General features: G+C 43.4%; 1 protein-coding gene across 1 annotated transcript; it reads right to left on the bottom strand.

Annotated features, from left to right (window-relative positions):
- Window positions 1-1,864: 1,864 nt before the first annotated feature.
- On the bottom strand, window positions 1,865-5,149 carry LOC115308116 (protein NYNRIN-like). Its single transcript, XM_029965785.1, has one exon. It carries the CDS (start codon window positions 5,147-5,149, stop codon window positions 1,865-1,867), a length of 3,285 nt encoding a protein of 1,094 aa, XP_029821645.1.
- Between the last annotated feature and the right edge of the window lie 8,418 nt (window positions 5,150-13,567).

Below are 13,567 nucleotides of genomic sequence, written 5' to 3'. Positions count from 1 at the left end.
TGTCTGAAAAAGTGTATGTCCCTCATGAGACTGCCAAAGGAATTTATGTTCCATTTATGAAATGTGGGTGATGTTATAAAACTGTCGTACCACTGAAAGCCTTTATGTATGAGAAATCTGCTATTTCTGGTAGCATTTCTGTCATTTAGCTCCCAGGTCAGAGATGGCGAACAAATTGTTAGATGTAGAAGATATACACAATAGGTGAGATAGCTGAGAAACACAAGGCAGGATAAGGACTAGGCATGACTTGGTAAAGCAGTTCCCTAATGTTTTATTTAGACAGAACATTTGAGGCAGTGAAATTTCCCTGGATGGCTTCCAGATTTTGGTCAGTGACTATCTAATTAAAAATAACCAAGGCCGGTCTGGAAACAGGAATCAGAGCTACATGCCTTTGGTCCCAGAGGAGAGCCCTGAACAGACAGCAAAATCTTCCTTATCTTCTCCTGGAGAGCAGCTTAATTTCAAAAGAAATGCAGTGCAGAGTTTTTCTTCTCTAAAATGACCCACAGCAGTTACAAGATTTATTATGACTCATGTTTATACCTCCAAGGGCTGAAAATTAGACTTCCTCAGCTGCCAGGGACGGAAGCTACTTCATAATAAGCTGGGGCTTAGATATACCCTGTGACTTCATCTCCGAGAGACAGTCGCCTGACTTCAGATCCTTTTGGGTCTGAACCCAAGAGTCTTAAGTGCATTTCCCTTGCTGCACTTACCTAACATCCTTCCTAAGTCAACCACTCCAAAGCTGTGTTGCCGGTGTATTTTGGTTCTGAAAAAATCTCCGGAGCAGTTAATTAGGGGTGAGATAAGAAAGGGTTTATTTGCCAAGGCAATAGGTGATATAGACGCGCGCGCCGGCCGTGCCGAGAGGTTACATTTTATAGCATTATCCATCCAATCCCAGATGTGTCCACCCTTTGGCCCTTCCTCTGGACCGCCCCGGGCCCTCCCCCTGAGAATTGGGTCTGGGGTCTTTTTGGGACCACCTACTTCATCATCTTCAGCTTCATCAGAGTACAAAGGGTATACTGTCACCTAGTTTTTGACCGTACTCTGTGGTTTAGGCCCTGATACGCTGTTCTCCAAACAGTCTAGGCCTTTACCTTGACAAAAGACTAAACACTGCTACTGGATTCAGGGGTAGGTTGATATAGAAGGCATAGAATGGGGTAAAAGGGTTAGGGAATGTGTAAACAAGGGAAAGGAACAAGGGACAGAGGGGTTTCTGCTTTTAAAACCTACCTATAAAATTTACAAGTCTTATAACTATTAGAAAAATAAAAAACCATTAGGGGCTTAAGGCATCAGTTCCCCCCTTAGAGACTGGACAAAACCCAAAGGTCTTTGTCCAATCTCTACTACCTACACTTACAACAACTATAAAATCGGTGTATGCAGTGAGCTATTACACTAACACTAAGTATATACAATACTAAGATAAACAGTTGTTTCATCCATGTCCAGTTCGGTAACCATGAGGTGAGTTTGTTGAGGACGTCTCCTAAACCTAGGGAGACATCATCCAGAGATATCTGATGAAAAATTTCGGTTTGATTTCGAATTGAGGCCAAATCATTATTAATTCTACCAGTCTGATCTATGTAAGAACAGCAGCTGGTATTGATGACTTTACACACACCTCCTTGTGAGGCTAGCAAAAAATTGAGGGCCATTCTATTTTGTTAGGGGCCACTCACTATTCTCATCGTCAATTGCTGGTACTTGAGTACAAATCCAGCATTCCGTTTTTCGGAGAATTTTAGATACGTTTTGGACTAGGGCCACATGCAATTTTTGGTCCCAAACTCGGTTCATGGTTACCGGTTGCATGAACAGAATACACAGAACAAGCAGTCTATTCCACATCCTCGTCGTCGGTGTCTGGTTCTGTCTGGTTGGTTGTTCCAGGAGCTGATGCTTTCTTGACTCTAGAGTAGTGGAACCAGGGTTCTCTGCCAGCAACTTTGACGGAGGTGAGGGAGGTCAGCAGGACTTGGTAAGGTCCTCTCCACCTGGCTCTCAAGGGGTCACTGTTCCACCACTTGACGTAGACCCAGTCTCCTGGCTGGAATGGGTGAGCAGGGGTGTCCAGTCCTATAGGTCTGGATAACTCAATGACCTTCTGCAGCTTCTGCAAAGTAGAGCCTAAAGCAATCAAATATTTTTGTAAATCGGCTCTCCCCCTTAAGTGTACATCCCCTGGTACGTGTGGTGCCTGATATGGTCTTCCATATAATATTTCATAGGGGCTTATGTTATCCCTCCGCCTCGGCTGGATACGAATTCTCAGCAGAGCTAGTGGCAAAGCCTGAACCCAGGACATAGATGTTTCCTGACAAATTTTACTAATTTGCATTTTCAAGGTGCCATTCATTCGTTCAACTTTGCCACTAGCCTGAGGTCTATAGGGGGTATGTAGGTCCCAGACAATTCCCAGGATGCGGCATACTTCTTTTACTACTGTCGCAATAAAATGTGTTCCTCTATCTGATGCCATTCCTAGAGGAACCCCAAACCTTGGAATTATGTGGTTTAGTAAAGCTTTTACCACTTCCCTTGCTGCATTAGTGCGACAGGGGTATGCTTCAGGCCATCCACTGAAAGTGTCAACTAGTACAAGGATGTATTTGTACCCCCCCCATGGTGGTAACTCAGCAAAATCTATTTGCCAGTAATCTCCGGGTTGGTCTCCAGCTTTTGTTACCCCTAGTACCACTCTCTTTGATGTATCTGGATTATTTCGTTTGCAGATCTCACACTTACCTACCGTAGACTGCACAGCTTCGGTCATATTTGTTCCTATTACTGTTTTCTTTAGATGTTTCAGGAGATTTTCCGTTCCCCAATGGGTAGCCTCATGTTCCTGTTGAGCTATTTCCCTAAGGAGCGGTGGTGGGACTACAACCTGCCCGGTAGGGGTAACAGCCCACCCCCCTTCTTTGATTTCAGCTTTCAATGATTTAATTAGCTGATTGTCTCTCTCATCATACTTAGGGGTGTATTTTGTCAAATCAATTTCTTTCTGTGGCACTACTGCCAAGATGCCTTTTTCTGCAGCCCTTTTTGCTGCTTGATCAGCAAACTGATTTCCCAACTCGGGAATTGTTTTCCCCTTCTGGTGGGCCCTACAATGCATAATAGCTACCTCCTCTGGTTTCCAAATACTCTGCAGGAGTGCATGGATTTGGTCTGCATGCTTGACTCCACTGCCTTGGGCTGTCAGTAGTCCTCTCTCCTTCCAGATGGCTCCGTGGGCATGTACAACACTAAATGCATATTTTGAGTCAGTCCAGATATTTACCTTCTTTCCTTCACTCAGTTCCAAGGCTCTTGTCAGTGCAATTAATTCTGCTTTTTGGGATGACACATCTGCTGACAAGGCTTTTGCCTCGATCACTTCATCTCTGGTTGTTACTGCATACCCTGTGAAGCATTTACCATCTCGCATGAAGCTGCTTCCGTCTGTATACAGTTCCCAGTCTGCGTTTTCCAGGGGCTCATCCTTCAGGTCTGGTCTGCTGGAGTAAGTCTCCTCTATAGTCTGCAAACAGTCATGCTCGGGGACACTGTCAGTTAGTGCTGAAGACAGAAACATAGCTGGATTTACAATAGATGTTGTTTTTAGGGTAACATCGTCCTGTTCCAGCAACACAACCTGGTACTTAAGCATTCTGCTGGGGGACAGCCAGTGGCCTCCCTTTTGTTCAAGCACAGCTTGAACTGCATGGGGTACATACACAGTGATATGCTGCCCAAGGGTGAGCTTCCGGGCCTCTTCAATCAGGATAACAGTTGCTGCGACAGCTCGCAGGCACCCCGGCCACCCTTGGCTAACACTGTCCAGCTGTTTGGAGAAATAAGCCACAGCTCTTCGTTGGCTTCCCAGAGTTTGTGATAATACTCCCAGAGCAACATTTAACTGCTCGTGTGTGAACAGTTCAAACGGTTTAGTCAAATCTGGTAGTCCTAATGCTGGAGCTGACATCAAGGACTGTTTCAGTTGCTTAAACACCTCTCTGGTCTCATCTGTCCATGTTATAACTCCCTCTTTGGCCGTTTTCAGGGCTTCATACAGAGGTTTGACTAGCAACCCATAGTTAGCTATCCACAGCCGACACCATCCTACCATTCCCAGGAAAGCCTGCATCTCTCGTACAGTGTGGGGCTCTGGGAGACGGCAAATGGCCTCTTTTCGGTCTGTACTGAGTCGCCGATGCCCACGATAGATTTCAAGTCCCAGGTAGATGACTATCTCCTTGGCTATCTGTGCCTTTTCTCTCGAGACCCGATACCCACTTAGCCCCAAAAAGTTCAAGAGACTTACAGTGAGCTCGATGCATTGGTCCCGGTTTTTGGCTGCAATTAAGATGTCGTCAACATACTGCAGGACAACTCCTTCTTGCTGCTGTCTTCTCCAGTCCTCCAGTTCCTTTGCCAACTGATTTCCGAAAAGCGTTGGACTGTTCTTAAAGCCTTGTGGAAGAACTCTCCAGGTTAGTTGCGTTTTTCTCCCTGTCTCAGGATTTTCCCATTCAAAGGCAAAAATCTCCTGGCTATCTTTGTGTACAGGAATGCAGAAAAAGGCATCTTTGAGGTCGAGTACAGTAAACCATCCTAAATCCTCTGTCAATGTGGTTAACAGTGTATAGGGGTTGGCTACCACTGGGTAAATGTCCTCAGTTATTCTATTAATGGCCCTAAGATCTTGGACTAGCCGATAGCTTTTGCCATCAGCCTTTCTCACGGGCAGTATGGGGGTATTAAATCTGGATTCACATTCTACTAGCAAACCAAATTTGAGGAACTTTTCAATTATAGGTGCTAGGCCTTTTCGGCTTTCTAATTTCAAAGGATATTGTTTCTGCCTTACCGGGGCTGCTCCTGGCCTGAGTGCGATGCTTACTGGTTCAGCTTGCTTTGATTTCCCAGGGTACTCGCTGGCCCAGACTAAAGGTATGACAGCATTTTCAACTTCTGCAGGGATCTCTCCATGTTTTTCCTGTATAAAGAAAGCAGCTGCCTCGACATATTTAGTATCTGGGATTATAACCTTTATGTCTCCCCCCTTGGTGAATTTAATTTCAGCTTCTAATTTTTCCAGTAAGTCTCTACCCAGTAGAGGCTTAGGAGAATTTGGCATATAGAGAAATTGATGAGTTACCCAGTGTTTGCCCAGTTTGAATTTTAAAGGTTTAAAAAATGGCCTTGTTTCACTTACCCCTGTAGCACCTACCACAGTTACAGTTTCATGGCTCAGTTTCCCTTCCAAAGTATTTAATACAGAGTATGCCGCACCTGTATCAACCAAAAATTCAACATTCTCCCCCCCCAGCTTAGCTGTAACCAGAGGCTCTGCTGGGTAAGAAACCTCCGGTCCCCCTCATACATTCTGACTCACAGTCAGTTGGGGGGCTGGGGGTGGTGGTGGGGGAAGTGTGTTTTCAGTTCCCTTCAGCTCCGGGCAGTCTCTTCTCCAATGTCCCTTCTTCTTACAGTTAGAACATCTGTCATCGGCTATGTCCTGCCGGTGGTTAGACCTCTGATACCTGGGGTTACGTTTATGAGGCTCTTTGTAGCCACCTTCTTGTTCCCTTGTTTTCCTTTTCTGCTCCCTATTTTGATATGCCGTCCAGGCTACATCTAACAGCTCACTAATATTCCTTCTATCACCACCTGCCTTCTGCAGTTTTCTTCTTATATCATCTGTGGACTGCCCTATAAATAAGTATAACAGATTTTTCTTTCCCATCTCTGACTCTAAGTCAATATCCGTATATTTTCTGATAACATCTTTCAATCTATTTAGAAAATCAGTAGGTGACTCATTTATGTCTTGTCTAACCTCGTACATTTTGGACCAGTTCACCGCCTTCGGAACTCCATGCCGAAATCCATAAATTACCCAATCTTGATAACGTTTCAAAGCTCCTAAACCTGCTGCCACATTAGGATCCCATCCAGGATCCGTGAGGGGGAAGATATCTTTGACATCTTCGCCTGGAAACTGCCCAGAGGTTTTTTGTATTTCTATTGCTTTTTGAGCAGCTCTTTTCACCATTTCCTTCTCTGTTTGGTCTAATAAAGTATCCATCATAACCTCTAGATCATTCCAGTCAGGATTCTGAGATTTGATTGCTCTTTGGACATAATTTGCCATCTTTTCCGGATTATCTCTATAAGCCCCCACACAATCTTTCCATTGCTGTAACTCAACCAGTGAGAAAGGAGCCTTTATTAATACCGTGCCTTGATTGGTCACGGCTTGTCTTAAGGGGGCTTCTAACGGTGGCTTGTCTTTTGCCCTTGTTCTACTTGCAACCGGATCGGGGAAAGCTAACACTTCGCGAGCCAATTTTCCTTTCGGTTTTACTACAGGCTGGTCGGCTTCTCCTTCCCCCGAGTTATCACTTAATTCACCCTCTGCTTCCGTGTCCTTATCAAACGGTGGTAACCCTCGCTTCTCCCTTCTCTCTGCAGCTGGAATCGGCTTGCCCTGTCTGTGCGTTTCTGTTCCCTTTTCGTGAGAGGCAGAGATTGGAAACTCCCTCGGTTCTTCTTTTCTTCCCCCTCCCCCAAGGATGGAAGCTTCCCCCTCGGGAGGGGGAGGCGTGGGAAAGGGGGCGGCTCCAGCCCCACCTCCCAAGTCAGTCAGGACAGAGGCTCCGCCTGTTGGCACCGCCCCTGCCCCTCCTGCCACTGCTGCTGTGGCCCCTGCCCCTGTTACTCCCACAGTGCCTGCTCCTGTACTTGTTGCCATGGCAGCAAGTCCTGTACTGATTGTGCCCGGAGCAGCTCCCGCCGCCCCGGAGCCAACTCCTCCGGAGATTCCAACTCCCCCTGGCGCAGCCATGCCCGCGCCAGGGAGTCCCCCCACGGCTCCCGCCTGTCCAGCTGGAGCCGGTCCAGGAGGAGCAACCACTGCCCCGGCAGCTCCAGCCCCCCCCACCGCCGCTGCAGCAGGGAGTCCGATTTGTGGAGCTCCCGGGCTACTTTCTCTCCTGTCAGGTGATATCAACATATCCAAATCATCCTCTCCGGTGTTCTTAAATAGTATTTGTGGGATAGGAGCAGCTTTAACTCGATCTTTCCTTTTCCCTCTTCCTAAAACCATTTCTGCTTTTTCCATCTTTCCTGAACTTTCGTTTTCCTTATCTCCTATACCCAATTCAGGGCGTGTTAACAAAAACAAGAACAACTCTGCATATCGAATTTCCTGCCACCTCTGTTCTACATGAAGAAGCGAGATCAACCGAAACACTGTATCCAGTTCAAACGGACCAAATTTCGGCCATGCTATCCCTCTCATTTGTCCAAACAACGGCCAAGCATTTAGAGACAACCTGCACAGCTCTTCCTTCTTTAAAGGTGTCTCAGAACCAGCTAAAGTTTTCCAGTGCTTTAGAACCAAACTAAGGGGGGATTCTTTAGGGATCTTAACTTTTGAATCCACACAACCCATGCTTGCAAAACAAAAGCAAACCAGTCAAACACACTGGGTCTGGAACTGACAACCTTTAGGTCACGAGGCTGTTAACGTAACCTCTCAGCTATTTACCAAGTCGTACTGACTATAGAGCCCCACCGGCTCTCCCACAGCGTCAGAGCACCGGAGGGCGTCCCCTCCAAAACCAGAACAGCCCCTAGGCTGAACACCCGCCCTGACCTGGGTAATTGGCGAACTAACCCGTTCGCCTCCCCCTGAAAATTGACTCTCTAGACTGTTTCGAGGGCCCAAGTCAAAATTTTCAGGAATCCGTGCCCCCTATCCCGGGACACAAAACTTTCCCGCAGCTGCTAACTAACCAGATTCGCTCTTTTCTTATCTCACCTCTATGCTCCGTGCTTGTTTTCGTGGGTTCCGTGGAGCTGGACTTCTCAGACCGGCGGGAATTTCTCTCAGATAAAAGCCGGCTTGCTGAGGAATATTCCTGCTGATGAAAATTTCCAATCTGAAGAAGTCCCCGGTCCAGTTCTCCCCGTGCGGGTTCCACCACTGTTGCCGGTGTATTTTGGTTCTGAAAAAAATCTCCGGAGCAGTTAATTAGGGGTGAGATAAGAAAGGGTTTATTTGCCAAGGCAATAGGTGATATAGACACGCGCGCCGGCCGTGCCCGAGAGGTTACATTTTATAGCATTATCCATCCAATCCCAGATGTGTCCACCCTTTGGCCCTTCCTCTGGACCGCCCCGGGCCCTCCCCCTGAGAATTGGGTCTGGGGTCTTTTTGGGACCACCTACTTCATCATCTTCAGCTTCATCAGAGTACAAAGGGTATATTGTCACCTAGTTTTTGACCGTACTCTGTGGTTTAGGCCCTGATACGCTGTTCTCCAAACAGTCTAGGCCTTTACCTTGACAAAAGACTAAACACTGCTACTGGATTCAGGGGTAGGTTGATATAGAAGGCATAGAATGGGGTAAAAGGGTTAGGGAATGTATAAACAAGGGAAAGGAACAAGGGACAGAGGGGTTTCTGCTTTTAAAACCTACCTATAAAATTTACAAGTCTTATAACTATTAGAAAAATAAAAAACCATTAGGGGCTTAAGGCATCAGCTGGTCTTGTTCTTGTACCACACACAAAGATCAGTTTTCTTTAGGTAGTTTATTCTTGAATTTAATATTGTAGTGTATGGACTCATTTGCAGATAAATTCACAATATCCTATGAAATTCTGGCAATGGAATAACATACTGTTGTTTGTACTTTGGCCTCAAGAAATGTTACTGTTCACTAAGTTAAGGATAATAATGTTAAAATAAATATACTCATTCTCTCATTCTCTCATTCTGTCACTATAGATGATCATTATGACCTTGCACTAATGTGCTATTTTCCACATGTCCAGGGATTTACAAGACTCCCTCATGCTTAGAAAAAGCCATTACGTATACAACAAAAGCACTATAGCTCTCCATTCTCAGTCTAATCATGTATGGCTTCATCTCTGTTCTTTCCTGAGGCTGCTTTGTTTTCCAGAACCTTACAATGTAGTTACAAAAACATAACGTACCTGGTGCCTATTTCTTTACAACATCCCATGTAGAATGGCAGAGGACAGAAATAACACATTGTTAAAATCAGTAATCACAGAATTATAGAATATCCTGTGCCAGAAGGGACCCACAAGACTCACATTTAAAAATATTAAAAATCTTTTTATTATTTATTTATTTATTTTTATTTTATTTTTTATTTATTTTTTTATTATATTTTTATTTATTTTTTATTTTTTTTATTTATTTTTTTTATTTATTATTAAAAATCTTTTATTAGTCAGATAGTTGTCTAGAAGAGGAAATGAGGAACAGTTCTTAAAGCATCTTGAACAATTCTTTGTGGTTCAGATCTAGTTGGATCCAAAGCACTGCTGGCAGCTGCACTATTAACATGCATTATCCAGAGAGAACTGAGCAGACTTCTCCTTTTTTCTTTCTTTTTTCTTTTCTCTCAAAAATGCTCTGAAACTGTTACAGAAGTTCCAGTCCCATGCTCCAGATGGGAGAGCAGAGAGGAACACATGATGGCTCACTTTCTACTTACTTACGTGTTTAGGTTTCTGTCCAACAAACAGTGATGGTCTGGCCTGAGTACTCAGCAGAAGGGACTGGGAAATGCTCCAAAATTCCCCAGTTCAGATGTGCCCAAAGAAGCTCTTATGGCTGTATTTACTTTTAGTCAGTCCCTACTGTCACACACCTCACACTGACTTCAAAGAGAACATTTATGAATCCACTTTCAACACTGATACTTTGAACACACACCTTATGTTTTTCTAAATATGGCATCTTTAGCCTTCCCATTCCAGCATATTGGCTGGAAACAAGTGCTTTAGTTACTTGTTTGTGATAGTGGCTTCTGCATGAACTCAAAAGGATAAGTTACTCATCCAAGTCATGTGGAAAGGCTACTGAGATCAAACACTGAGAAGAAATGAATGGGGTGGATAGGAGGCTACGGTACAGCAGCATTTGCAAGTGTCATCAAGGAGCCTGGAGGAGATAACTGGTCTAGGTAGAGTAATAGTGCAATACCTTCAAAATTTATGAAGAACTGCTCGTAATTCCTGCTTCTAAACCAAAGATGGGAGCCAGGACTAGAGGTGGGGGTGGGGGGGAACCTTAGAGGGATGAAGCAAGAGGTCTGACGCAAAACTTAGATTCAGTTCATTTACAAGGTAGATTCAGGGAAGTACAGCAGCTAGGTGTTTCAAAGGTGACTATTAATCATTCTTTAAAAGAAAGCTGCATTGATAATAAGAAGAGAAAACTAGTTTTGAAAGCAAACACTGGCTTGGGATCAGGGGAATTTGATAAGAAAGATATCTGTGTGAGTCAAAGGATTTAGTGCAGTCTAGCCAGCAATGCTGAAGTGAAGTCTTCCATGGGATTTAAACTGTTCATCTTGGGTTTTGTGCCTTTAACCCAGCTGCACCTGGTATTGCTTATAAGGAATGTAAGATAAATTAAACATGGCATTTACTATGCCTTCACACAAATTCCTATTACTTTTACTTGGATCAATTGCTGTAATGGTGGCTTTGTATAGACATACCTTCTCCTAGACAAGATACAGAGTTCAGAACTGACAGCAGACTCACAGTCACATTTAAGGGGTTTGAAGACTTTGCTCTTTTATGCTCCTCTACTAATACCCAAGTGGAGTGCTGGCAATGGAAGCAGCATTACCAGCTTGGAGAAGTGGTGGGAAACACAAGCAAGAAAAAAAACAATTGGCTACGTATCCAGAAGCCCTCCATCTGGTGCCTTCCAAACTTGAAACCTATATACTGTCTGTCTGGTGCCCTCAAACCTAGAAACCCAGAAACCCTCTGTCTAGTGCCTTCAAACCAAGGCGGGTCATGAGCTAGACAGCCAGTTCTGGTGGCAGCAAAGGTAATTTCTTCCATGAGGACCATAGGTGAGAGAGACATGGCTGTGAGCAAGGTGAATGTTGGGTACACAGCTGAATCCCAAAATGAGTTAGTTAGCCTTCTATATGCACTTTTTTTCCTCCTGAAGGTTGCAGGGACATCATTAATAAAACTGAGCCTAACACCCTTTAGTGTGAAAGGCTTTAAATTGTTTGAATTTAAATAAATGTTGAAAATTGCTATATCTATTCGTCTTTATTTGGTATTCCTTATTTTATGTGTAAAAATTTTCAGTCATACAATAAGAAAGCAGAAAATATGGTATAGCACTGTCAACTCTTGAGTTTTTTATTTTACTTTCTATAATTCCTTGTTAATGATCCAGATCATTTAATCAGGAGACTACAAAGTAAACATAACTTCCTTTACTAAGAAGTGTTCTAATCCAAACTTGCAAAGAAAAGTTTGAAAATTTAAAGCAAGTAAAATCTAAATGCTCAAAAAAACAAGTAAAATCCAAACTGCAAAAGTATTTTAAAATATAGTAAAAAACCCACACAATTTTTAAACAATCCCATGATTTTTTGAGGCTGACTCATGATTCTGTAATGTTTAAAGTTGGCAATGCTGATACCCTGTGATTTAGATGACTAATCACACACTGAAAAGCTAATAATCAAAGTAAGCAGTTTGTGAAGTACCCACAGACTAGAAAATATGTATCTCAACTACTCAGCAAAGGCTTATGCATAAATTGACAACAAATAGAATCAGTTTATATAACTGCTTCACAAGGAGAGAGAAAAGCTAATCAGTTAATCTGTTATTTTATTTGTATCACATAATGCTCCCAGCTGCAGTACTGAGTGTGAAGAGGGAAGAGCATGGAATACAGGGAATAACAGGGTAGCGCTTCAGCATTGTGTTCACAGGGAACAGGGGAGTGTGGATGGAATTCAGCAAGCAAAATGCAAGAGAAAAAACTGTCTGATGGAAGGCTGCAGTTACGCTGCACGCCAGACAAGAACATACCTGGGGGAAGGAGGGAGGCAAGCACAAAAAGCAGTCAGTTGAGAAGAGGTCTTCTGGCAACAAAGACTTAAATCTGGGTTCAATGTGCAGGCCATGGAGAATGACTATGGGGAGGAATAAAGAGAATGAAAGCAGCAGAGGAAACATCATTTCAAGACAGGTGGAGGCAACAGGGGTGAATCCTGGCTTCTCAGTGGGTTTTCTGATTAGATCACTTGTTTGTGCACAGAAGTTCTCAGCTGGGTTCTTTCCAATCTTTTATCTTATCTGATGGTAAGCAGACAGCAGAAGGACGTATATGTAGCACGTGCTTGGCACCAGCTCTGTTTCCTAACAAGAAGATGGATTCTTTTCTGAAACTCTGTTCATAGCAAAGTGACGTTGGCAGAAGCTAAAGCATCTACACATACCAATGCTGCTCAATCAGCTTAGTTCCCTCAAAATAGAAATGACAAGGAAGGATGATTTCTAATTTTCAGAAGTGAAAGAGGAACTGGAGAAATATAGCTACTGTGGCAGGACTTAATTTATTGACTTGCAAAGGCAGAAAACAAAACCATTTTGAAAAGAAACACCACATGTTTATCTGAATTAGTATTTTTGTTGCTACTTCATTGCAAAATATAAAGAACATGCAGCATTGACCTATAAATTTGTATTCTCTTTATATAAAATTTATGTCTTTATATAAAATTTATATTCTCTTTATCTAAAATTCAATAGAGCTGTTGGTAGTGTCAGGAAATTCTCCCGCAAAGGCATATTTAATTACAAGTCTGCCAAATGGGACTTTCATTTTATTCTGAAGAATCTGTTTCAAGCAGGATATTACATTAGTATGATACCAAGTCTGATCCTGCATGGAAGCTCATATGTCCCTGGAAAGAGGAAAAGAAGGCACACCCCGTTTGAAAATGAAGGTTCTGTCAAAGCAAGCAAACCCAAGAAATTGGAGTGAATGGAGCAGAATGATCCATCTGTATTAGGGCTTCCTATAGCAGCTGTCACTGACAAGCCATCACCGTAATGTCTAAGGTGCTGCATAATTGGACTGGATCCCAAAAGTTGAGGGAAGATTACAGACTAAACAGGAAAGATGGAGGGACGTATTTCACAGCTGTCATCCAGATAGGGAAGATATTCTACTCCTTACTCCAGATGGAGAGCAGCTCGCATTTTGATGCAGTGAGTGAGGGGGTGACTGAAATGCAGGGATTCATTCATGAGCTGCACGTACAACACAGCTCTTTGAACACGCTGTAGTAATGCACAGGGAGAGGCAGGGGGCGTCGACATAATTAATCCCCTCACTTAGGAGACTTAAAGGTCGCTGGAACTGAGCGCTGTCACAAGATACATGCCTCACATTCAGAGCCTGTTTGCTTTGCTTTTACATTTATTTTTAATAAATGCCTCAATAATAACTATGGTACTCTAGCTGCAGGGGACCGTTCTCTTGTGACAACTTTCTACCTCTGCTGACATAATTTCTTAATTAACTGTGAGAGATTTACTCAGAAATATAAATATGTTTATAGAAAGGCATGCAAGCACACAAAGGAAAAAATATTTACCCAAATATGTTGGGAAGGGTGACAGAAATGTCAGTAACAAAAAGTCCTAACAATGTGTCATGCAGAAAAAATGGAGAAC

This window comes from Manacus vitellinus, unplaced genomic scaffold (genome assembly GCF_001715985.3).
Source record: "Manacus vitellinus isolate BGI_N305 unplaced genomic scaffold, ASM171598v3 scaffold_11_pilon, whole genome shotgun sequence".
NCBI lineage: Eukaryota > Metazoa > Chordata > Aves > Passeriformes > Pipridae > Manacus > Manacus vitellinus.
Note: the sequence above shows the minus strand (reverse complement) of the source record. Positions and strands in the feature narration are given on the sequence as shown.